We start from the raw sequence: 26,896 nt of genomic DNA on the forward strand, positions 1-26,896 counted from the left end.
AAGATAAATGTAGTTACTTCACTCATTGATTTAAACTTCAACTAATTAGCTTTCTTTTACAGTAATATGCAATAACACAACAACTCAATACACTGGACAAATTCTTAAATGAATTGTGTCTGAGACACGAGTATAAATGTTACCATTAAAATTTATCTGCCATCATCCATGGTCTGACTCTAACATAATGTTACGAACCTTGGCTTTCCATATATATTAAAAGATGTATCATTAGGGAAAAAAGACCTCAGGGATAAAGGGGGTAGGGGAAGACAGGGAACTGAATGCCTTAAAAGAATCCTTGGGATGGGCTCTACCAGATTTCCCCCAAAACACTAGACTACAAGTCAAGAAGCCTGGGTTCAAATCCTAGTCATCTATTAACTGGCTGGTGAATATGAGCAAGTTCCAGATTCTGAGCCCCAGTCACTTCCATGTTCCAAAAATTCTGAGAATCCAACACATCATTTCTCCTGACTTCTTGCTGATGCTGTGATATCTTTACCCAGGAGGGCCAGAAGAGATTTAAATTTTCCTTCAAAATAGCCAATGATTCACAGTACCTCTTTTCTAGAAGTTTCTACATACATACTCTGCCTGCTACTGTAACATAGCATCTTGAAAATAAAAATATGCTGGTTTTTCTAGAGTAGGTTCAACACTTTCCTCTACATCACATACAACCAGAGATAAGAAAGACAGTGTGGATGATAGTGCCTTTGTTTTAAACTTGCTTCTCACATATACGAGTTTTCCTTAAACAGGCCGTATTCCTAAGAACTGTATCTTCTATTTACTTAAAGCTGATGAGACTTCATAATGAATGGAGGAATAAACAAAATGTGGTAAAGATATATATACAACGCAATATTATTCTGTCTTAAAAAGAGAGGAAATTTTGACACATGCTACAAAAATCTTGAAGACATTATGCTAAGTGAAATAAGCCTGTCACAAAAGGACAAATACTGTATAATTTCATTTATGAGGTTCCTAGAGAAGTCAAATCCACATTAAATTCAAATTAGGAAGTAGAAATGTGGCTGCCACAGGCTGGAGGCAAGAGGACATGGGTAGTTAATATTTAATAGTCACAAAATTTCAGTTGGGGAAGATGGAAAAGTTCTGGAGATGGATAGTGGTGATGGTTGTACAACACTGTGGATTTACTTAATGCCACCACACAATACATTTTAAAAATAGTTACTATGATAAATTTTATACCTATTTTACCATGTTTTTTTTAAACATAAAAAGATGACTTCATAGGGGCGCCTGGGTGGCTCAGTCAGTTGAGTGTCCGACTTCAGCTCAGTTCAGGATCTCGCAGTTCATGGGTTCAAGCCCTGCATCGGGCCCTCTGTTAACTGCTCAGAGCCTGGAGCCCCGAGCCTGCTTTGGATTCTGTGTCTCCCTCTCTCTCTGTCCCTCCCCCACTTGTGCTCGCTCTCTCTCTCAAAAATAAATAATTTTTTTAAAAAAGAGGACTTCATAATGGTTCAAGCTGCTCAGAAAAGGCCCAGACCTGCATGGTGCAATACAGAGGCCACTAGCCACATTTGATAATTGAGTACGTGAAATGTGGCCAGTCCAAATTCAGATGTGCTGTGTGAGATATGCACCAGATTTTGAACTTAGTTCCAAAAAAAGAATTAAGATACCTTACTGATTTTTTATTTTTTTTAACGTTTATTTACTTTTGAGACAGAGAGAGACACAGCATGAATGGGGGAGGGGCAGAGAGAGAGGGAAACACAGAATCGGAAGCAGGCTCCAGGCTCTGAGCCATCAGCCCAGAGCCCGATGCGGGGCTCGAACTTGCGGACCACGAGATCGTGACCTGAGCCGAAGTCGGACGGCTTAACCGACTGAGCCACCCAGGCGCCCCCCTTACTGATTTTTTAAATTTATTACATGTTGGGACACCTGAGTGGCTTAGTCACTTAAGCAACCAACTCTTGGTTTTGGCTCAGGTCATGATCTCACAGTTCATGAGTTCGAGATCCTCTGTGCTGACAGCACCTATCAGCACCTCGGGATTCTCTCTCTCACCTTCTCTCTGCCCCTCTCCCACTCATGCGTACATGTGCTCTCTCTCAAATAATCTTCACAAAAAAATTTTTTGGATTACACGTTCAAATAATTTGTATATACACATAGTATAGCTTATTACTTTTTTTTTTTTTTTTAGTGTGGTTACATACTGCTTTTATTTTTAAGTGCGGTTACACATTTTTTTAAATGACATATGTGTCTCATTTCCACTGGACAATGCTGGTCTACATAAAGTTCCCAGGCCATACAATATATGCTATTAAGTAGGCTCCAGCTGGGCTGCCAGAGCATAGAACCAACATCTATGGCACCCTCCCCTACTTCCACTACACTCCCAGTCCTTACTGGGCCAACAGGATTCAGTAGTCCCATTCCAGCTGTGACAGCATCGGGGTGATCTGTAGGCCCAGCACTGAGTGAAGGAGCTCAAATGACTCAAGTGAAAGCACCTGGCCTAGGCAACCGAATTCCTTCTCCATTCATGCTCCAATTTTTCCTATGCCCTTCCTTTTCTGAAGAGAAAGAGAATAAGGGTTTGAGGGAAGAGTTTATCATCCAGTATGACTGACCTCTAAGTCCATTTTCAAGGCACTAATTTCATCCACTTCCAAGTCACCCTTCTCCCCTAACTACCCTCTCCAAATAAAAGCCAGCAGAATAAATTCCAACCATTCACAAATTCAAAAAAAACCTGTAACACAAGGGAAAGGACTGCAGCAACAATAACGCTAATAGCTGATCAAATACAGTGCCTTTACAGGCAGGCACAGCTCAAAGCACCTTTTAGTAATAAATTACTTCTCACAACAACCCTATGAAGTACTATTATTCCCATTTTATAAACAGAAAAACAGAAGCACAGAGATTAAGTGATCTGCCCATGACATGGGTAACAAGTGGTGAGCCTGGATTTGAACCCAAGAAATCAGACTCTAGACTCCGCTCTTGACAATACACTACAGTGACTCTCACCACAGAGCACAGAATATAGAACTCACCTTCCTGAACAAAGCTCAGTATGTTACATACTTTAAAAATATGTTTTGGGAATGCAAGCTGGTACAGCCACTCTGGAAAACAGTATGGAGGTTCCTCAAAAAACTAAAAATAGAACTACCCTATGACCCAGCAACCGCACTACTAGGCATCTATCCAAGGGATACAGGTGTGCTGTTTCGAAGGTACACGTGCACCCCCATGTTTATAGCAGCACTATCAACAATAGCCAAAGTATGGAAAGAGCCCAATGTCCATCGATGGATGAATGGATAAAGAAGATGTGGCATATCTATCTATCTATCTATCCATCCATCCATCCATCCATCCATCCACACAATGGAGTATTACTCGGCAATCAAAAAGAATGAAATCTTGCCATTTGCAACTACGTGGATGGAACTGGAGGGTATTATGCTAAGTGAAATTAGTCAGACAAAAATCATATGACTTCACTCATATGAAGACTTTAAGAGACAAAACAGATGAACATAAGGGAAACAAAAATAACATAAAAACAGGGAGGGGGACAAAACAGAAGAGACTCATAAATATGGAGAACAAACTGAGGGTTACTGGAGGGGTTGTGGGAGGCGGGATGGGCTAAATGGGTAAGGGGCATTAAGGAATCTACTCCTGAAATCACTGTTGCACTATATGCTAATTGGGATGTAATTTTAAAAATTAAAAAATAAAATTAATATACCTTTAATCATTTGCTCCAGATTTTCCAAATAAAATTTATATTGGCTAACCAGGCCTTCTTCAAATTCTCTTAACTTTTGGGTTTCTTTGCGAATCTGAAAAGACCAAAAAGACCAATCATTTTTTAAAATCAAGATATTAAAATCCTTAAATTAGCACAAAACATGAATGCCTGGTATGTACCCAGTCCTATAAAAACAAAACAAACTATTTCTCCCATCTCCAGCTCCCCAAAATGTCCAGCTTATTTTGTGCAGTAATTGTATCCAGCATTACCTTGGTAGATTTCTCTGTCTCTGTGAGGGGTCGTATTTTATATGAAGGAGTAATATCTTTAAATAACTCCATCAGGGAAACTATCACCAATTTTCGAACAGTAACAGCCACATCAGGATCCTGTTCCATCAGCATGGAACGTAATTCTTTCAATTTTTTAATCTGTTAAAGAAATAACTTATAAGGTCAGAGTAACCACAGCAAAACAATTATGAACAAAAGACAACAGCCTCACATCTGGCACAAGTAGAATCCACACAATGACTCATGGGGTCTAGTCAAGCCATACGCGACTCCAGATACTGTTCACATTACCAAAAGATAAATCACTAAGGCTAATCATACTTTTGTTAAGTAGTTAGAAGAGACAGACTTAAAAAATAGTTTATATTTATTAATTTGCCTATTCTTTGAAATTCTTTCATTGGGTTTTCTTAAAGCGTATGTCCTGTTTCCCTAAAAACACTTTTTGAAATAAATTAAAATGTTACACACCAAATATATTAATCACATCTACACAAATTAATCAGGAATTAAAGATAATGTGTCCATATTAACTTCAGCTTCAACAAGACCCTTTCAAAAATCATTTGTATGAAGTAATACAGAAGTAAAAACTTGGTTTCAATGAATGTGCTTGCTTTGCTAAACTACTATTGCCTGCTAGATACCTTGACAAGCAGCATTGTTTGGTTAGCAATGACTGCCACAGCAGGGAGTAGGATACATATGCTACTACCTATTTGCTATCCCTAACTTGTGTGAGCCTGGGGCTCCAGACCTGAAAGACCCAGGTTCCAATCCAGTGCCTCTTAAAATTGTAACAAATCACTTGAATTTTTTAAGATGCAATTTTTCAGCTGTAAAATAAGATCAACAGTTCTTGTCTTTATGGTTTTATAATGATGAAATGAGAGCATGCAGGTGAGAAATATTCCAAATTTCCATCCCCATTTCTGCTCCAGGTCTTCCCCCAACTTTTTTAAAGAAAAACAAGTACTACTCCAAAATGTAACCAGATGGAAGATTTTTTGCTACAAATGGAAATAATCTACTTTATTGTTCAATAAACAAATTCACAGTAGGATGCTGGGGACTCCAATATAACAGGAATAATAGTACCACTTTACATGACTTCATGTATATATGATTATTTCATCCTCACAACAAAGTTTTAAAATAGGTACCATCTTCTTTTTAGAGATGAAGAAAACGAGTCTTGGGTAAAAGGATTTACCCAAAGTCTAACAGTACTCAAGGTTTCTTGAGTCCATATGTTATAACTATGACCATCATCACCACTGTTCCCATGGCCCACTGATAATTCATTGTAACTCTCTGGTCTATTTCACCTAAAATATTTTCCACTTCAAGTACTCCTGAACTAATCTCCCTGACTTTTGTGAGGCATGTTCCTTATTACAAGTTCTACCAATCAGTCAAACAAATTTGCAAGTAGGTTCCTTCTCCCTCATCCAATTAATTTTTACACGTACCTCTTTAAGAGTTACAATATTAAGCCCCATATCTTCATTTAGAGAGGAGGAAAATAAGACTCAGAGAGTTTGTGGTTTTTCTAAGATTACAGAAAAAATTAGGTTCAGATGTAGGATTAGTCTAAAGTTCTGCCTACTCTTATTCTACACCTCAGTCCCCGTGGTGTTTTTTGTTTTTATGTTTATTTTTGAGAGAGACAGACAATGAGACAAATCATGAGCGAGGCAGGGGCAGAAAGAGAGGGAAACACAGAATCTGAAGCAGGCTCCAGGCTCTGAGCTGTTGGCACAGACCATGAGATCATGTCCTGAGCCAAAGTCGGATGCTTAACTGACTGAGCCAAGCAGGCACCACAGCAGTCACGGTGTTTTAATGCTTTCCCTTCTTGTGTGTGCTTACAGGTAATAAAGGGATCTTAAGATATTAGATATTTACAACATATCTAACATGAAAAGCCCAAAGAAATGAACACTACTTACATTACTTTCTGGGTCTGATAATATGGCAGACGCCAAGGCTGCAATATGCATTTTCTTCTCCTGTAGTTTCTTCCTTCTCTCAATTAAATGTTCTTCTAATGTCAGTTCTCGAATGGGATCTTCAATGATCTCTGAAACAAATTAGGCTTCCCTCTTAAACATTTATTTACAAGTACCCAAGAAAGTTCATCAACAGAGTAATTTTCTTATAGTAATACACAATAATAATGATAACTTTTATTGGACACTTGCCATGGGCCAAGATTACTACATATCCTCTCAAAAATACTATGAGGCAGGGCGCCTGGGTGGCTCAGTCAGTTAAGCAACTAACTCTTGGTTTCGGCTCAGGTCATGATCTCATGGTTTGTGAGTTTGAGCCTCGTGTCTGGCTCTGCACTGCAGAGACTGCCTGGAACTCTCTCTCCCTCTCTCTCTGCCCCTTATCCACAATACGCTCTCTCTCAAAATAAATAAATAAACTTTAAAAAAAGTTTATGAGAGGGGCGCCTGGGTGGCGCAGTCGGTTGGGCGTCCGACTTCAGCCAGGTCACGATCTCGCGGTCCGTGAGTTCGAGCCCCGCGTCGGGCTCTGGGCTGATGGCTCAGAGCCTGGAGCCTATTTCCAATTCTGTGTCTCCCTCTCTCTCTGCCCCTCCCCCGTTCATGCTCTGTCTCTCTCTGTCCCAAAAATAAATAAACGTTGAAAAAAAAAAAAATTTAAAAAAAAAAAAAGTTTATGAGGCAGGTACAATCATCATACCCATTCTGTACACAGAAAATGAGGCAAAGGGACAGTAATTTGCTTATACTCATAAACCTGGCAGAAATGGAATTCAAACCTGGTGGTCTGACTAGAGAGCCCATATTCTTTTTTTTTTTAATTTATTATTTTTTTTTATGTTTATTTGTTTTTGAGAGAGAGAGTACGATCAGGGGAGGGGCAGAGAGAGAGGGAGACACAGAATCTGAAGAAGGAAGGCTCCAGGCTCTGAGCTGTCAGCACAAAGCCTGATGCAGGGCTCGAACCCATGAATCATGAGATCATGACCTGAGCCAAAATCGGATGCTCAACCAACAGAGCCACCCAACCGCCCCTTTTTTTTTTTTTTTTTTTGAAGGAGAGATAGAGCATGAGTGAGTGGGGGGAGGAGGGGGAGAGAAAGAAAGAGAAAGAGAGAAAGAGAGAGAGAGAGAGAGAGAGAGAGAGAGAGATGGAGACACAGAATATGAAGCAGGCTCCAAGCTGTCAGCACAGAGCTGTGAGATCGTGACCTGGACTGAAGTCAGACCCTAACTGACTGAGCCACCCAGGCGCCCCATGAGAGCCCATATTCTTAACTACTATGCATAATTCCTATTAATTAAAGGAAAAAGAAATCTGATTTCGTTTTCAAAAAAGTACAGAAGGGCGCCTGGGTGGCTCAGTCAGTTGGGCATCCAACTCTTGATTTCAGCTCAGGTCATGATTCCAGGGTCATGGGATCGAGCCCCATGTTGCACTCTGCACTGAGCATGGAGCCTGCTTAAGACTCTCTTTCTCTCTCCCTCTGTCCCTCTCCCATGCTTGTACTCTCTCTAAAGAAAATATTAATTAAAAAAAATAAAATTTAGAAAAGTACAGCCTTATTTTCAACTCTATACAGTCCTCTGCACTACAGAAAATATGTCCACTTTTAGAAAAGAAATTCCTAGGGAACTAGATTGAACAAACACACAAGCATAATCTGTAACCCTAGGAAGAGTGACTGGAAACAGTTAAACAGTTGACCTGTTATCTCCTTTACACTATAAGTGAGGTTGGCTAAGCAAAGGTAAAATTTAACCAGCTTGTTCTATCACAAATTCTAAACAGAGAATTTCAAACAATAAAATATGTTCTTTCAGTTTAACTTTGATTGCAATGGTCTTAGCTGTTAGAAACCCACATTCAAAGGCCTAAAGCCGACACATATAAGGATAATTGATCTAATAAAGAAGTGAAATGGTTTCATACCACAGAATCATTTCTAATTTAAAGCTAAAAGTTCATAATTATTTATAGGCAGGTCTTTCACTTGAAATTAAAAAGGATTCAAACAGTAATCACTTATGAGACTCTTCATGCATGCCTAGACATTACAAACATAACTGCATAAAATTTTCCACAATAAAGAGCAACAAAGAATCAAATTCCACAAGGTGAGACTTTCAACAAGTGGGAAAATGCTCAAAATGACTTTGAAATGACCAGTACTCTAAAATGCACAGTTCCAGACTTTTTCTAAAATTGAGTCATATTTACTATTAAGCAAAAAACTGTAATTCTCAATTAACAATTTAGTAATTATAAAGACACATCATTACCTTCCTCAAGTTCCATCTCTTCTTCATCCTCTTCATCTTGGTTATTGTCAGTAACTACATGGAAAATACGTGCATTAAAAATGTGACAATTTACTTCAGCGATAAAACTACAAAGGAAAGAGATTACCATAAAACTCTGGAAAGTAGTTACTTTCGTGAGGAGGGAACAACTAGTGATTTAGGGGAGCACAAAGAAAGTTTCTGGGTGCTGGCAGCATTTATTTCTTGCCTGGATGGTAGTTATATGGGCGTGTTTTTGTGATAAACCACATGACTTTGCAACTTTGATTTCTAGACTTTCCTATGTTTTATTTTGTAAGAAAAAAAGATACAGGTAAAAAAAAAAGGGGCTAAAAAAGGATGACTATTATGTGCTCTAATTTTAGAAACAATAGTATTTGGTGAGAAAAACCCTGAAAAGAAAATCACCTCAATATAGTAGCTTCAGCTATACTCATGGTACAATAGACATCATCTGAGATAATCATCTGTATTTCTGGCTAAAATCCTCAGGCTTGCTCTGTGACTAATTGCAGCTACCCCTACTTTGTAGGTATGGGTGAAAGTAAAAAGAAAATTAAATCTTGAAAAAAAAAAATTGTGTTAATATTAGTAAGCAGCTATAATTTTTACTAATCTACTGGCTAATCGGATTCACCTGGCTTCTCCCTGGTCTGTGGGATTATACCACTTTTATCCTTGATAGGAAGCAAGTGAATCAGTTCCTTCTCCGGTGCAGTTTGCAGAGTTCTTGGTATTTTTTCATATTTTTCTATAATACGCTCATGCTTTCGTTTCTTGACATGAACAGGTTCACTGCAGGGAAAAAAGAAAAGAAAATTCCAGCTTTAATGTACAAATGGAACCTAGAGACCAGTAGAGAAGTACAGAAAATACACTACTAGCCAAACCTCCAAGAGGTATACAGATATTAGCACCTAGACCAGGCACACAGCAGGCACTCAAATAGAAAATGAATAAATGAATTGTATAGTACTGTATTGTATAGCATAGTACTATTGTATAGTATAGTACCGTACCACAGAGACTCAAACTATGACTGGATCTAATTTTTTCCTTCAGATGCAAACAAGTGGGTTACAGCAGATTCTTTTTGAAGACTATTCCACAGAGCCAAGGGTGGTATCGTGCTATTTTACTTTCCCAAAAACCTTCAGACCATAACATGGACTTAGAAGAGTTAGAAAGATCTAAGTTTAGGGGCGCTTGGGTGGCGCAGTCCGTTAAGCGTCCGACTTCAGCCAGGTCACGATCTCGCGGTCCGTGAGTTCGAGCCCCGCGTCAGGCTCTGGGCTGATGGCTCAGAGCCTGGAGCCTGTTTCCGATTCCGTGTCTCCCTCTCTCTCTGCCCCTCCCCCGTTCATGCTCTGTCTCTCTCTGTCCCAAAAATAAATAAACGTTGAAAAAAGAAAAAATTTTAAAGAAAGATCTAAGTTTAAATTTCAGATCCACTGCTTATGATTGCAGGAAGCATCAGTTTCCTCTGTAAATGGGAATAATACCTACCTAACAGGGCAACAAGGATTAAGAACTCAGGACTGTTCTGCCAATTCCCCAAACACAGAGCTGCATTCTTCCCCAGTGCACTCTACTTCACTATCCAGACTAAAAAGAAATAAAGATATACACTAAATAAGGCCAGTTTGTTTTATTCATGAACTTCCTTAATTTAGGAAATAAACCAAGTCACAAGGTTTACTCTTTGCAAATACTGTGTTCTGAGCTGAACATCTTGTACTAAACACCTACGTAAAATCCAGAACCAAGTTTTTAACACTAAAAGGACATGAATGATTATAATCTAAATGAAGTATTACCTAGAAGAAAGATCTCTTGTTAGAAAAGATGCTCTTTGTCCTAAGTCTCTCATTAACTGTAAGTCATCTTCATCCATCATATCTAAAGGAAGGGCTTCCTCTTCTTCCTCCTCTTCCCTCTCAATCCTTTTACCTGTTCCAATACAACAAAATCAGAAACAACTATTAGAAGCACAGAACTCTGTGTTTTTGTGTCAACAAGAGGAAAAGTTTAGGTTTTTCTAGTACCTTTGCCCAGTGTTTCTAAATGGAAGCACTAATGACACAGTGGGCAGGACAGTTCTTTGTTTTACAGTCCTGAGCTAGGCAAAATCCTAGCATCTCCAATCCCTGAAATCTAAATGCCAGGAGCCTTCCCAGGTCACTGTAATAACCAAAAATTAAAATGCCTCCACACATTCTGCAATGTCTTTCAGAGCATGGGAGAACCAGTGATTTAGCCATTTCCCTCCTTCTGATTCCCAATGACTTTCATTTCCATTCCACTTCAGTCACCCCCTCCACAGGCCACATCCCACACCTTCTTGCTTTCTCCTGCCTTATTCTGTCATTGAAGCCCTCTCCCCCTTAGCCCTTCAAATTCTCTAATCTGTTAACTTCTTTATATTAGCATTTTAAGATGGGTGAAGTCATGGTCCAGTGGGCAATTTGTCAATTTTACTTCGTTACGTAGATTATGTGGATCATACAAATAAAACTGTCTTGTCTTAACACCCGTATAGTATTTCACCATAGGTAAACAACATCTACGTCATTTAACAATTCCCTGTGGGAGAACATTTTATTTTCAATTTTTGATCATGGGGGCATTTTTATTTCTTTGTTTGCTGTTACTAATAATGTTGCATTGAGCATGCTTGGAAATATATTCTTGGCAATTTTTTTCAAATATAATCATAGGTTGATTCCTAACAGGAAGACTATTGGTCAAAGGAAAATCCACTTATTTTCTTAAAATCTTATTCTGTGATAGTGAATATGAGTTTATAAATATATACTTTTCTCCTTTTTATTCAAATGGCATAAGCATCTCATACATGTGGTGATAGCCTATAATTACAATTAAGTGAAAACATCAATACACATTACTTTTCACCTTGTTTTTCAACATTAACTATTTTGTAGAGTATTTCATGTTGGACATAAAGACCTTCCTTCTTTCTTGAAACACTCTTCTTCTGATTTCTAAGACACTATACAGTTCTGGTTTTCTTCCTAATTCTCTGGCTCCTCCTCAAATCCCATTACATATTCCTCCACCCATTTCTTTTTTTTTTTTTTTAATGTTTATTTATTTTTGAGAGAGAGAGAGACGGAGTGTGAGCAGGGGAGGGGCAAAGAGAGAGGGAGACACACAATCTGAAGCAGGCTCCAGGCTCCGAGCTGTCAGCACAGAGCCCGACAGGAGGCTCCAACTCCCCAACCATGACATCATGACCTGAGCAGATGCGTAACCAACGGAGTCACCCAGGCACCCCTCCCCTCCACCCATTTCTTAAATGCTGGGGTTCCTTAAAATTCTTTCTTGGTTTTCTTGTTCTCAGTCTACACAGTCTTCACAGTGATTTTACCCAAGTCTAAGTCTTCAATTACCATCTATATGCAGATAATTGCCAAAGCTATTCTCTCTAGCCCAGATATTTCACATGAACCTTATACTCTTATACCCAACTGCCTGACAGACTTCATTTAGATGCTCAACATGTAAAAATGAATATTTTGCTTTTTATATGTAACTATTAACACATTTTTAAAATTCTACTGAAATTTACATAGAAGAGATCCTAAAAAGCATCTAACTCAACCATTGCTTTTTTTTTTTTTTTTTTTAAACAGATGAAGTGCCTGGAGATTAAGTGACTAACTTAGGCCACTTTCCTAGTAACAAAATTAAGAAAACCCAAGGGGCACCTGGCTGGCTCAGTCAGGGGAGCATGTGACTCTTGATTTTGGGGTTTTAAGTTCAAGCCCTATGTTGGGTATAGAGATTACTTAAAAATAAAATCTTTAAAAAAAAAAGAGAGAGAGAAACCCAAGTTTCCTGACTTCCAGCCCAATGACCTTTTATACATCACAATAATATGTAGCCAAAAGATCAAACTAAATAGGTCAGGATTAAGAGAATGAGATGTAGATGTACATGGGAAGACTGACTAGTCAGATACACTCAAATATGAATACCCTGAAAGTACCAGTAACATTGTAGAACAACCTGTCTGACTCAAAATGGCCATGTTCCTTACCTGTTTTGAGTACTTGAAGTTCTTGGATAATTTTACAAAAGAATAACCCTGTCAGTTACAGCTCAATTTCACTCCAAGTTTCCAAATGAAAAGAAAGTCAGAAGTTTAGAAAACTAAGTGAACTTTGGCAACACTGTGAAGAATGCTCCAGAGAAAGCTATGTTCTTACCTTAGCTAACTGCCAGTGAATGGGAAAGTGGCAGCACTGGCATGCTCCCCAACATTTATTTACACAGCTAATCTGCTTGTTTTCCCAAGTCTTCTTGATCTCCTTTCTAGACAAACTAAAAGCAGAGACTATCTCCTTCTCACAATGAATACTATATTGAAACGTTTTCCCAAATGGACTGATAAAGCATATAGGACCACTATCCTTACCTACTCTTAGGAAGATCTGAAAACAACAGCGATTACTAGAAAGCAATGTTGTTTCATGAAAAACATTTTGTTTTTTTTTTCTTTCAATGTTCATTTATTATTGAAACACAGAGAGAGACAGAGAGCGAGCAGGGGAGGGGTAGACAAAGGGGGAGACACAGAATCCGAAGCAGGCTCCAGGCTCTGAGCTGTCAGCACAGAGCCCGACGCCGGGCTTGAACCTACAAACTGCGAGATCATGACCTGAGCCGTAGTCGGTCGCCCAACCAACTGAGACACCCAGGTGCCTCTATGAAGAACATTTTAGAAAAAATCAATAGTGGGGTGCCTGAATGGTTCGGTCAGTAGAGCATCCGACTTTGGCTCAGGTCAAGATCTCACAGCTAGTAGGTTTGGGCCCCCAACCAGCTCTGTGCTGACAGCTCAGAGCCTGGAACCTGCTTCAGACTGTCTCGGCTCTCTGCCTCTTCCCCGTTTGTGCTCTCTTTCTCCCTCTCCCAAAATATATAACCAATATTAAACAAAAATTTTTTAATTAAAAAAAAAGAAAAACTCAATGGAAACTACAGTACATGAATGCTTTCACAATTACCTGGTTGTTTTTCCCTTGGGTCTTCCAGTGGAATCGGTTTCTTAGACACAGCATCTTTTACAGCTTGCCTTAGTTTCCTCTGTTCTTTTCGGTACTTCTTGAGAGTGCTTTGTTGTTTAAATTGCTTATTTTTTAGCTTGTTTTCAAGTTTCACTTTACTAGTTTTCAGCAACTTCCGAAAGCTTGGGATCTGCTTTTTATTTCTTCTCTAGAAAACAGTAACAGGAGTACTGCACACCCAGAAATTTAAATTGCATACTCACAGCAAAATGTTATCTTTAAAATAAGTGACATTCATAGATCGGTTTACTCTCCGCAAAGTTCTCCAACATATGTATCCTCTTCAAAAGCCAAGTTAAGGAGTGATTGCTGTTACCTTCAAATTACTGATTAAGAAGCTAAGGCTGAGATTATATGACTTGTCAAAGACCCCTAAACTAAAAAGGAAAAAACAGAATTCGGGTCTTTGGATTCCAACATTTGCTGGTAACCCCTCATTCAGAAATCCAAATCTCAGCCCTCATTTTCTCCAAGAACCGGGGCAAATCACTTACTTTCCTAACTCCTTACCCTTTAGGAGAAAAAATGGGACTCATGTCGAGTCCCATAACACACATTATAAACTCACTGAGAGCAGAACCCTGTTTCTCAACCGTAAAATAAGGGATTCGAAAGACAGTCTCGAAGAACCCTTTAATGTCCGACACCCTACAGAAACAAGACTCCGTGCCTGTCTCATCGCGGCCCCCTGAAGCCAACCACGCGCACAGTGGGCAATGAAGGACGCACCAGATCTAAGGGCCGGGACAGCACACAGAACCAGAAGGGAGCCCCGAATCTAGGCCACCGCCCCCAACAGAACAAAAACCCGCGCCAAAACTACATCACGCGGAGACTGTCAGCCAAAAGGGCCCTAAACCGCGGAGACCTGGCTTCTCAGGACACTCACCGCCTTCATCCTTAAATACGAAGGGAGTTCCGGCCCTGCAGTTTCACCGGGAATAAAGGTAATCCACAAAACCCGAGGAGGTAACACACGTGCCCAAACCCGGACACTGCGCAAGGCGGAAGCTACCGCTGGCTCCTCCCCATCCTCCGCCTCCGGAAATGGGGGCGGGACTTCCGCACCCAGCTTCAGCCGCGCGCCCTCTCGCGGCGCCGGGTAGGTGGCGCGCCGGCGAGAGCGCACGTGAACGCGTAGTGTCCCTGAGCGACGCCCTGGCAGAAGGCGGGTGGCCCCGGGGGAACTTCGCAAGGTCTGTGATTCTTATCCTCTCGTCCGATTTCCTTTACGGTCTAGGAGGAGTCGGGCTCCACCCTTCAGAACGAAAGGGCTTGATTTTTATTAATCACCTTACTGCACGTTGTGCCACCATCACGTAGCTTACCTCATCCTTCCGTCATAGATACTTGTGCAATTGGTTTTCCTCCGTCAAGGCTTGGGCGCCGAAAAAGCCTTATTCCTTTTGGGTAATGCCTGTCCCTCAACGGGCCCTCTGGGCGTATTTGTGGAATGGCGAATGACGTCTCATGACCTTCCAGAACTCAAAAGTCTCGAATTCTTGATATTTTAACTTCAAATATTTCTTGCCTTCATTTCACCCCTTGTCTGATAAAGAGGTATATCGGTGAGACTGCATTTCCATATTTTACAACTCTTACCTTTGCGTAAATTTTACTGTCTGCTTTTGAATTCCAACAGTCATTAATTCTAACAGGAAGATTTATGTATTGCAAGAATATGTTTTTCAGAATGTTTGTCTCTCAAAGGCTTTTTTTTTCCCCCTGAATAAATTAAAGAATTCCACTTCAGTCTATTTTTTAAAGGAATAAAGTATGAGCGACATCTCAACAAAGTCCGGGCCCCGCAGTCCGAAGGCAGGTGGGAAAATCGAGGAGAGGCTCAGAAGTCTGAGCTCCCTGGTGAATGGTGGTGCTAAAGAGCCAGAAGAACCTGCCAATTTCTGGATCTCACTTCAGAGACCAAGAATCCCATTCTATCTGGAATTCTTCTTTCCCTCCCTTCCAAGTTCACCAGTTTTCCCTGTTGTGCTCTCTCCTTCCCCACACACTCTCAGAAACAGCAGAGCCTGTCCCACTGGAGTATTACTTCATCGAGCAAATTGAAAACATTAGCCTATGCTCTTCCCAAGTGCCTGAATTCCTTCCCAAACATAGCAATTTGTCTTCTGATCACTCCCATCCTTCCAGCTTTCCACCAGTCTCTCCAAAAGTGAGGCATCCCCATTTAGGTACAAAACCAGCTTCTTCCAACTTTATCAGACTCCTGTATCACTAATTATCCCTTCTTTCTCGGTTCCCCCTCTACTAGATTCTTCCCCTCAACCTATTAACATATTCAAATCTCTGCCATATTTTTTTCCTAATGACTTATCTCTTTTTCATTTATATATATTTTTTAGAGAGTTAGAGTGCACAAGTGGGGGAGAGGGAGAGAGAAAATTTCAAGCAGGCTCCCCACCTACCGCAGAGCCTGATGTGGGGCTCGTATGATCCTGGGATCGTGACCTGAGCCGAAATCAAGAGTTAGTCGCTCAACTGACTGAGCCACCTGGGTGCCCCAGACTATCTCCTTTTAATTTAATTACAGTTTCATTTTCCTCCTTCCCTGCTTGTCCTTACTTCCAAAAATCTGGTATTCTGATGTCTCCACTTCCTCCTTTGTTATTACAGCCCAAGTCTGTGCTAGCTTTTTTAGGAATTAAATCACATGCTTGACCCATTTTAAGTTTATAATCAACTTGAATCCCTAGATCATTTTTAAGCAATTGTTGCCAAGCTAAATCCCTCCCATCTGGAATTTGAGCAATCTATTATTTTTACCCAAACTTGAAAATGGAAGCTTACATGATTCCTACTAGTTTAATCTTAATGGTTTCTCAATTCTGTCATCTTCAGGTTTGTGTCGTTTACCATTAGCTCAATCCACTGCTGAACTCAATTTGGGTTCTAGATCCTCTTGGATCTTGCAGAGATTTACTGGACACTTGGGCTAAGGGAGGTCACTGGGCTACCTCAAACTAGTTTTACAGGGATTGTACTCAGATTCCTGTGAGCCCTTTTGAGCAGTCTCTAAAGAACCCATCTGGATCTGCCCATAACATCCACTGAAACTGCTCTCCTTAGGGTCACCAAGAACCTCCAAATTGTTTTTCTTTTTTAAGTGTGCAATAAACCATATCACTTCTTTTTACTTTTCTTAACCTTTTTAAAAAAAATTTTTTTGATGTTTATTTTTGAGAGAGCACAAGCAGGGAAGGGGCAGAGAGAGAGGGAGACACAGAATCTGAAGCAGGCTCCAGACTCTGAGCTATTGGCACAGAGCCCGACAGGAGGCTTAAACTCACGAGCTGTGAGATCATGACCTGACCGGAAGTCTGACGCTTAACCGACTGAGCCACCCAGGTGCCCCTTAACCGTTTTTAGCACTGCCTTTGATGCTACATATTTCTCCTTCCTCACACCACAATGTGTCAGTGGTCTTTGCTCCTCTAACAGCCTCTTCCTCAGGTTCTCGTCCCACCTCCATTCCTTCTTCTTCATGCCTCTTCAATGTAAATGATTCTTGGTTCTGCTCTTGGTCCAGTTTTCTACTTCTCATTCTACTTGCTTTCTCAATGTGATCTCATCCATCTACATATTGCAAAAAGATTTCCAAACCATTTGTCCAGTCCATACCTCTCCTTCCAAGCTTCAGTGTTATAGCTACCTCCTTATGGACATCTCCACATAGTAACCGTAGAGCTTCAAATCACCATGTTCAAAACCAAACTACTTTTTTTTTAACTTGTGCCTATGCCATCCAATATTCCCTATTTCATTCATTTACCCACAGCTAGAATCCCAATATTACAGAGATCATGGGACACAAGCCAGGGCTTTCTTAGCCATTTTCTATAAACAGACTGGTTTGAAAAATGTCACTAAATGGACATGGAACAATAAGGCTTCTGGTGTTCTTAGATAATTCATCTAAGATGTAACAAGAGACCTTGAAGAAACTAAAAGCACATACTAGGCTCAAAGTAGATGTGTCATATTTCCTTATGAGAAATTACTAAATGGTGACAGATTATAAAAAATGTATATCTCCAAAATTCAGGCATCAGGAATTTGAAAATATATATGTCATGGCCTCTACCTTCATCAATGTCAAAATGTAGTTGAGAAAAATATTTGTATAGTTGAGAAAGATAGTTATGCATGACCAAATAAAGATTAATAGAAGAGATTGTGTAGATGGTAAAAGAGAACAGAAAGCTTGGGAAGAAATGACAGAACAATGTGTACTTAAATGGACCCTTGTAGAAAGGACAAAGTTCAGATAGATGGGGTAATATTTTCTAAGCAAGGTCACATGGGTAATGCAAACAATTCATATTGTGGTCTATCAGGAAATTATGTTAAAATAGTTAATAACCCTAATTCCAATTAATGATTAATTATGCAGTTAAAATTGTTAAAAGACAAAATAATACCAAAAAATAAAATACGAAATAGCAGATGTCGTTGGTATCCCACCAACATCCTCTCAGCACTTATTACACATATGCAGGAAAAAAGTCCTCTAAAAGTACTTGCAACTTTTCATCTGAAGACTTTCACGACCCCCGCGAAGCAAGCCAGAAGTGCTAAGGAATACCCCTGACAGCAGCCTTCAACCAGTGACAAATTGAAGTTGAAGGATAAATATAACAATCGTGATAGGCTAAAAAATGTCCTCCAAAGATATCAGGCCCTAATCCCTGAAACCTGTGAATATTACCTTATATGGCCAAAGGTGTAATTAAGGATCTTGAGATGGGTAGATTATCCTGCACTATACAAGTAGGCCCTAAATGGAATCACATGTGTCTGTATATGATAGGAGGAGGGAGATTTCACACAGGCAAAAGAGGAAGAGGCAGTGTGACTACAGAGGTTATAGTGATGTAGCCACAAGTCAAGAAATGCCCCAGCCACCAGAAAGGGGACAGATTCTCCCCTAGCTCCTCTAGAGAGAGTGCAGCCTGCTGACAGCTTGATTCCAGTGATAATGGTATCTGACCTATAGACTTGTGAGAGAGTGAATTTCTATGAATGCTTGGCTGGCTCAGTCAGTAAAGCATGGAACTCTTGATCTCGGGATTGTGAGTTTGGGCCTCACGTTGGGTAGAGATACCTTAAAAAAAAAATCTTTAAAATAAAATAAATTTCTGTTGTTTTCAACCACCAAAGTTGTGACAGTTTGTTATAACAGCCATCGAAAACTGGTAACACCAATATTTATACTAATCAATATGTCAATGTCCTCGTTCCTCAGAGGTAGGATGGTTCTGAGGCATCTTCCACATTGCCTCCCAGGGATCCACAAAAGGAATGAGCTCCACTTGCAAAGCTAACCTACTCATCAGCCCACTCTTTCACTGTCCTCTTCCCAGTCTCACTTCCCCATCCCTCTATCAATGGTTACTAGACTCTTCTTTAAAATAAACCACTTGATGGGGTGCCTATGTGGCTTAGTTGGTTAAGCATCCAACTCTTGTTCTCAGGGTGGTGAATTCAAGCGCCGCTTAGGGCTCCACACTGAGCACGGAGCCTACTTAGAAACAACAACACTTGCACTCAAATCCTTGTGTATAAGTTTCTTGGGGTTGCCACAACAAAGTACCACAAGTTGTATGACATAACAGAAATCTATTCTCTCACAGTTCTAGAGGCTGAAAGTTAGAAATAAAGGTGTTGGCACAGTCTGATCCTTTTTTAGGGCACTGAGGGAGAATCTATTCCGTACTTCTGGTTACAGCTAGAAGTCCTAGAAATTCTTCAGCTTGTGGGTGAAAACTCCAGTCTCTGCTTCTATCCTCCCATAGCATTCTCCCTATGTCTATGTCTTCACACGGCCATCTTCCCCTCATATTGGATTAAGGGATCACTCTAGTGACCTCATCTGTATTTGACTACATCTGCAAAGCCCCTGGAAATTTCCAAATAAGGTCACATCCATAGCTACCAGGGATTAGGATTTTATCTTTTTGGGAGGCACACAATTCAACCTATAAGACCTTGACTCAGGGTCAAATGTTGGGACTCCAACCTAAGACAGTTATCACTTATTAAGCACTTTTTATATTTCCCTAAGTATAAGTTATTTCATTTTATCTTCCATAATCTTAAGAGATAAATATTAGCTCCATTTTAAAGTTTATGAATGTGAGAATTAGATATATAGTAAAATCTGCATTTCACCCAATGGGAAATGTAGTAAGATAATAGTCATACCAGTGGGAGTGCTTTTTAGGCAAAAGGGATCAAATGCCTTAAACTGTTTTTCTAATCTGCTATATTATAGAACAGGAAAAAATTAAAGAGGATTTTCCTAGGGTTTTGATGTATGTTATTTTCTATCTAAGATTTTTGTTGATAAACTTCTAAGATGTAACATTTCCTCTTTCTTGTATTAGTTGTTCAGAGCCATTATTTACTGCTTTCCAAAATCTCCAGGGAAGGGGAAGTAGATTCCATGCACAAAGTCATGTACAGTTTCTGATAGTGCCTTTGGCAGCAGCAATTCCTCACTCCCCTCCCTGTACCAGACTCTGCTAGGAGCTCTCTATGAAAGAATGTTCTGTAAAACAAAGACACATTGTCTTTAGACCTCTAGTCTAAAGCTGCTGGGAAGTATAACTGAGCAGGGAAAAGACTATAGAAGTGAAACTCACATCTGAGGTAACTTGTATATCATCTCACACCTCCCAGAATGTGCTCTTGCTTATTCTAATGTTTTCTATTACACCTATCACCAAAGCTCAAGTCCTCTCTCTGGTTATGAGTTTAGAAATAGTTCATTCATGGGCTTACCACATACACAAAAGACCTGTTTAGGTGGCATGTTTCTGATTGCTCTACTTCATTTTTCAAGTTGATGCTGCTGATTATAATTAAAATGCACTTGGGTGAACAAATGGATACATAAGTGAAATAAGTGGATATCTATGAATAGAATGATGAGGTCTTAGATGATCTAAAATGTATCTCCTACAGCTGTCACTCCAGAAAGAAGATAACGATTTGCCCCTAAGGAATCTCTTTCTTGGGTTCATTAGGGGCAAAAGGGACTTTTTAATATTCTATTTAGGACCTTTTAACACCCAGAAAAAAAGGAAATTGGTGACTTCTGGAGGTAGCAAAAATGGGAAGTGAAGGAGAGGAAGGATGTAAGTGGAAGGGACAGGCTCCAAAATAGCTATATTTTAAACATAATGTAAGGATGCATGTATACATCCTTAAGATGTGTATATAATAGAATTATAGTTTTAGTGGGCATATGAGTTACCTATTTCTGCTTAATAAATTACCCTAAAACATGGCAACTCAAAACAATAAACATTTATTATTTCACACAGTTTCTGTGGGTTTGGAATTTACGAGTGCTTAGCAGGATGGTTCTGGTTCTGGAAATTGCAGCCTAGATTTTGGTTAAGGCTGCACTTATCTGAAAACATTACTTAAGCTCCAGGATTAACTTCTAACATGGCTCACATGGCTCTTGGCAAAAGGCCTCAGCCCCTTACTGACTGTTGGTAGGAAGCTTCAGTTTCTCACTATGTGAACATCTCCTTAGGGATGCTTGAGTATCTTCATGACATAGTAGCTGACTTCCCCTAGAACAAGTTATCCAAGAGAACAGGGGGAAAGCTCTAATGTCTTTTAAGATCTAGTCTTACGGTGGTGTTCAAAGCTGACTACATATTTAAGTCATGCGGGAGCTTCTGGAAACTAACAATACCCCATCACACACAGATAAACTCAAATCTCTGAGGGTGATGCCTAACCATTGGTGTTTTTTACTCTTTTTAAGCTACCCAGGTGATATAATTCAGCCAGGTTGAGAATCCTGCATAGGGCACTGACTCAAATATAGCTGCACATTGGAATCACTTGGGGCAGGAATTGAAAACGCTGATTCTTGGGGTACCTGGGTGGCTCAGTTGGTTAAGCGACTGACTTCAGCTCAGGTCATGATCTCACCGTTCATGGGTTCGAGCCCCACATAGGACTCTGCTGTCAGTGCAGAGCCTGCTTCAGATTCTCTTTCTCTCTGCCCTCACCCCCCTATGTTCTCTCTCTCAAAAATACATAAACATCAAAAAAAACTTTTTTAAAAGAAAACACTGATTCTTTGGTCCTTTCACAGGCTGAATTGTGCCCCTCCCCCATTCATATATTGAAATCCTATCCCTAGTACCACAGAGTGTGACTGTACTTAGAGATGGGTTCTTTAAAGAGGTCAAATGAGGTCATAGGGTAGACCCTAATCCTTTTAAGAATAGGGGTCCTTATAAGAAGAGGAGATTAGGGTACAGGTTCAGAGATAAGACCATGTGAAGGAACCAAGAGGAAAAAACCAGTCTACAAACCAAGAAGAGAGGCCTCAGAAGAAACCAACCCTGCAGACACCTTGATCTATAACTTCTAGCCTCCAGAATCATGAGAAAATACATTATAGAGGATAAATAAATAATCATGAGCCACCTAGCCTCCGATACTTTGTTATGACAGCCTTAGCAAACTAATACAGGGCCCATCCCCAGAATTCTGATCTCATAGGCCTGGATATAGCCAGGGATCAGGGTATTTTAAATGCTCGTCAGGTGATTTTAACGTGTGTCAGGGTTAAGAACCCCTGCTTTAGGGTGAAGTCTGACTTCACCTCTTTAAAAAAAAAAAAACTCTAATCTTGGAAGGCATCACCTCCACTATTCAATTTGTTAGAAGTCACTTAATTCAGACCACACTCAATGATAGGGGAATCAGGGTTCACTTTTTAAAGGGGGACATATCAAATAATTTGTGGACACGTTTAAAAATCATCAGTGTTGGGTTCAATGAACATTAATTGATTAATTTATTAGGACCTGAAATTAACTAATTTATTAGGACCTGAGTGGGCACTGGAATTCAAACACAAATTATTGTCCTGTCACTCAGGACTAAAATTGGAATTTTTGTATAGGTAAGCAAGAGGCAATTTTAGGACATGGGACATTACGGGACTATGATTTCTTGAAACTAAATGTTCATGAAGCTGAGATATAAATCATGGATACTATGACTCTGATTTTCTCCTAAGCAGAGGAGAAAGGTTACTTTGTAACCATGTGATTGCCCATTCTTAAAACTGATCTGAACTGAGAAGTAAATATGGAAGTACAGAGATGGTAACTTATTCCATCTTGTAACCCTTGACACCTGGGTCATTATTTTTTATCTATAAATAATCGATAAATTTTTACTTGTTTATTGAAATAAGCTTAATTGATGAAGAAAAATCCTAAGTGTAGACTCATGTACCTCATTTGATTGTTGTAAACTTTGATTACCATTGTTTTTCTGGTGTTTTTTGTTACCTTTTTTTTTTTTAACATGGTCAACTCCTTTCTAGAATTTAGAGCAATCACAAAGGCACAAACTCTTTGACACCCATGACCTATACTCTGCCAGTTGAATTGTTGCATTTGATTTAAACAGTGTGTGTGTGTGTGTGTGTGTGTGTGTGTGTGTGTGTGTGTGTAATATTTTTAATTGATTTTTGAATTCCTTCAAGTGGGGCACACACTCGGTATTCATTCTCTAGTTCCCCACTACTTCTGTTGTCTAATATCTGTCAGCCATATTGGTCCCTAAAGGCTTCAGCATGAGACCCATGCATCTAGATTTAAAATTTCAGGATTATAGGGGCACCTGGGTGGCTCAGTCAGTTAAGCACTAGACTTCAGCTCAGGTAGTGATCTCATGGTTCATGAGTTTGAGCCCCACATTGGGCTCTGTGCTGAGAGCTCAGAGTCTGGAACCTGCTTTGGATTCTGTGTCTTGTCTCTCTCTGCCCCTCCTCTGCTTATGTTCCATCTCTCTCAAAAATAAACAAACATTAAAAAATTAAAAATAAATAAAATTTCAGTACATAATATTATTTTGGCCTATTCTTACTTTCCATCCCAAGGGTGAACTGTTTCCAGTAGATCACTTTTGGTTTTAGGTCAAAAGTACTGTTTTGCTGGCCATGGCTTTTTGTGTGAATCAGTATCCCATGTGCGTTCTGCTAAACACTTGCTTTCTCTCTCTTCTTTCCCTTCTCTTCTAGTCAGTGTTCATGGTGAATATTCTCATGTCCTACATCATTCAATCCTCACATCCTCGATGATACATAGAAAAAAGCACAAACATGGAGGGCAGGCAGACTTTGTTTTTACTAATTTTTAAAACAGAGATAACAGGGGCGCCTGGGTGGCGCAGTCGGTTAAGCGTCCGACTTCAGCCAGGTCACGATCTCGCAGTCCGTGAGTTCGAGCCCCGCGTCAGGCTCTGGGCTGATGGCTCGGAGCCTGGAGCCTGTTTCCGATTCTGTGTCTCCCTCTCTCTCTGCCCCTCCCCCGTTCATGCTCTGTCTCTCTCTGTCCCAAAAAAAATAAATAAAAACGTTGGAAAAAAAAAATTAAAAAAAAAAATAAAACAGAGATAACAGTGCCTACCTGTGAGTGAGCTAATGTATGTATATATAGCACTTGGCCTGGAAAAGGTGTGGTAAGCTTAAAAAAACACTCCCTCCTTCTTAATGGCAAATACTTTCAAGACCTTCTGTGAAGCTTCTTGCACAGTCCTTCCACTTTGACTGTCTTTTGCTATCTTTATTCTTCTCAGTTCATTCATTTATCCTTTTATTAATTCACTTATCCTACAAATATTAATTGGCCACTTGCTCTATACCAGCCACTGTGTCAGGGACTGAGAAAAAAGAAAATCATACCATCCCTGCCCTAGTTGAGCTTATGGTCTACTAGCAGAAAGCAGATGTTATAGAATCATACTAATTGATGTAAAATTTTCAAATTCTGTAATTTTAGTTGTAATTGGTGCCAAAGTGTTAAGTATTATGACCCATCATAATAGTGGGATGTGGTCTTGTCAAGAAGTCATTGAAAGGTTTTCCTGATAGCATGATGACTGAACTAAGATCTGAAGAAAATAGGAGGTAATTCTGGTGGGTGTGTGGGCAGGGGGAGGATGGGGAATGATTATAGTTTCTAGCAGATGGAACAGCATGTGCTAAGCACTGTGATCAAAGGAAGCCCAGGCTTATTACTGGTCAGAGTTTCCTGCTTGCTGGCTTTCTCCCTCTCTCTTTCTTCCTTTCTTCTTTTCTTTCTCCTTTCAGCAATTCCTTTCTTTTCTCTTCCATAGTCAACTACTTTAATGCATTTAACATAGATTTTAAAAATGTATTTGTGTCCTTGTAAAAAGATACATTTCTGTTTTGTGTATAGGTATTTTTGATTTATATAAATGACATTGTGTTATCTCATTTCCTTTTTCACTTGACACTATGGAGTTTTTTTGTTTTTGGTGTGTTTATTTAATGTTTATTTTTGAGAAACAGAGAGACAGAGTGTGAGTGGTGGAGGATCAGAAAGAAGAGGGGAGACACAGAATCCAAAGCAGGCTCCAGGCTCTGAGCTGTCAGCACAGAGCCCAACATGGGGCTCAAATTCATGAATCACGAGATCATGACCTGAGCTGAAGTTGGACATTTAATCAAATGAGCCACGTAGCCGCCTCTGTGTTTGTGTTTTTTAAGAAGGCTCCAGGCCCAGTGCAGAGCCCAATGCAGGGCTCAAACTCACAACCCCAAAATCCAGACCTGAGCTGAGATCAAGAATCAACCACATAACCGACTGAGTCACCCAAGCGCTATGTTTTTATATCCATCCAGATTGCTCTATGTATCTAATCTCTTGCTGCAAATTGTTGCATAGTTCTCCTTTATGGCTCATCTTCCACTTATTATATATTTACTCCCACTGGATTGTCTCCAATTCCTTTCCACCTCAACAACACCCACACACTTAAATGAGCATCCTCTAACATGTCCTCTTAGGGATCTGAGAGAAAACTCATTTGAAGGGTATAACCAGGAATGGAATTGCTGGGGCATAGGTTATGCATGCACTTGATATGACTAAGTCATGCAGACTAGGTCTCTAGAATAGCTGCAGTTATCAGAGGTTTTCTGTTCTATGGTTACTTTATCCCTACTGCTTTCTAACGGAGCATCCTAGATTCCTCAATTCTTTTTTCTCTTCTACCTCTTTCATCCTTCACATATCCATTGTGAGCAAGCCACCAGGGTTCTGTTCTCCCCCAATAGCCTAGACCCAGACTAGTTGACCACATTCCCTTCAGGAATTCACAACACTGTTATATACTAAAAATCATCATCATCTTCTAAAGGAGATTTCTGTTGTCTTTTCCTAAACATTTAAAGTACTGTAAATTATCTTTCAGCTCATAATTTGTACAATTCTCCATGGTCCCCTTTCAATTCACAAATATTTTTTAGGATTATCTATCACTAAGATGGACTGGAAACAGGTTGGACCGAAGAAAATTTTGACTTAGTCTCAGAAAAAAGGAATGTAAGTGGCTAAGTAACATGCGGGGGGGGGGGGGGCAATGGACAACTGGTTCAGCTTTATTACCAGTCAAAGGAAAGTAATTTAAAAAGTTAAGAATGGTTTAAAAATAACAAAAATTTAGGCGCACCTGGGTGGCTCAGTCCATTAAGCATCTGACTCTTGGTTTCAGCCCAGGTCATGTTCTCACAGTTTGCAAGTTCGAGCTCTATGTCGAGCTCTGCACTTATGGTGTGGAGCCTGCTTGGGATTCTCTATCTCCCTCTCTCTCTCTCTCTCTTTCCCTCCCCCACCTCTCTCTCTCTCCATCTCTAAGTAAATAAATAAACATTTTTAAATTATTATTTTATTTTATTTATTTATTTTTATATTCTTATTTATTTACTTTACATCCAAGTTAGTTAGCTTATAATGCAACAATGATTTCAGGGGTAGATTCCTTAATGCCCCTTACCCATTTAGCCCATCCCCTCTCCCACAGTAAATAAATAAACATTAAAACAATAACTAAATTTTTTTCTATATTCTTTTCTATTATAAAATGGCTTCCTATTATACTTTATGTAATCAAAATAAAGACATCACTAGGAAAAAATAAAAGGAAATATTTAACCTATCCCAGGTCTGGCCCCAAACATTTCTTTTTCTTTCTTTCTTTCTTTCTTTCTTTCTTTCTTTCTTTCTTTCTTTTCTTTCTTTATTTTTTTTAATGTTCATTTTTGAGAGACAGAGAGAGAGAGCAAGAGTAGGTCTTGAGCTCACATGAACTCACAAACCCACAAGATCATGACCTGAGCTGAAGTCAGTTGCTTAACTGACTGAGTCACCCATGTGCCCTGGCCCCAAACATTTCTGAAAATACTAAGAGTTGACAAGCTTTAATCCTTCTTCCAACAAATTTATGTATAAACTCTCATTTGATTATAGCAGTAGCTACTATTTGTAGAACCTGTCATTGTTTTGCAAGTCTGTCAATAGCTTTTTTTTTTAGAGAAAGGGAGGGAGAGGGAGAGGGAACAAG

At 39.7% G+C, this 26,896-nt stretch overlaps 1 protein-coding gene across 1 annotated transcript in view; it reads right to left on the bottom strand.

The window, feature by feature from the left end:
* NOC3L (NOC3 like DNA replication regulator) overlaps nucleotides 1–14,431 on the bottom strand; it is a 30,494-nt gene extending 16,063 nt beyond the window's left edge. Inside the window, exons 1-8 of the mRNA XM_047073192.1 lie at nucleotides 14,355–14,431; nucleotides 13,406–13,613; nucleotides 10,193–10,325; nucleotides 9,013–9,170; nucleotides 8,355–8,408; nucleotides 6,009–6,139; nucleotides 4,033–4,194; nucleotides 3,758–3,851 (exon numbers count right to left, since the gene is read on the bottom strand). Of these exons, the coding sequence (XP_046929148.1) occupies nucleotides 3,758–3,851; nucleotides 4,033–4,194; nucleotides 6,009–6,139; nucleotides 8,355–8,408; nucleotides 9,013–9,170; nucleotides 10,193–10,325; nucleotides 13,406–13,613; nucleotides 14,355–14,363 (949 nt within the window). The 5' untranslated portion in view covers nucleotides 14,364–14,431. The remainder of the gene's footprint in view (nucleotides 1–3,757; nucleotides 3,852–4,032; nucleotides 4,195–6,008; nucleotides 6,140–8,354; nucleotides 8,409–9,012; nucleotides 9,171–10,192; nucleotides 10,326–13,405; nucleotides 13,614–14,354) is intronic.
* Between the last annotated feature and the right edge of the window lie 12,465 nt (nucleotides 14,432–26,896).

Source organism: Lynx rufus, unplaced genomic scaffold (genome assembly GCF_022079265.1).
Source record: "Lynx rufus isolate CCGP_SWC_20201006 ecotype Redwood Valley unplaced genomic scaffold, mLynRuf1.p SCAF_11, whole genome shotgun sequence".
Taxonomy (NCBI): Eukaryota; Metazoa; Chordata; class Mammalia; order Carnivora; family Felidae; genus Lynx; species Lynx rufus.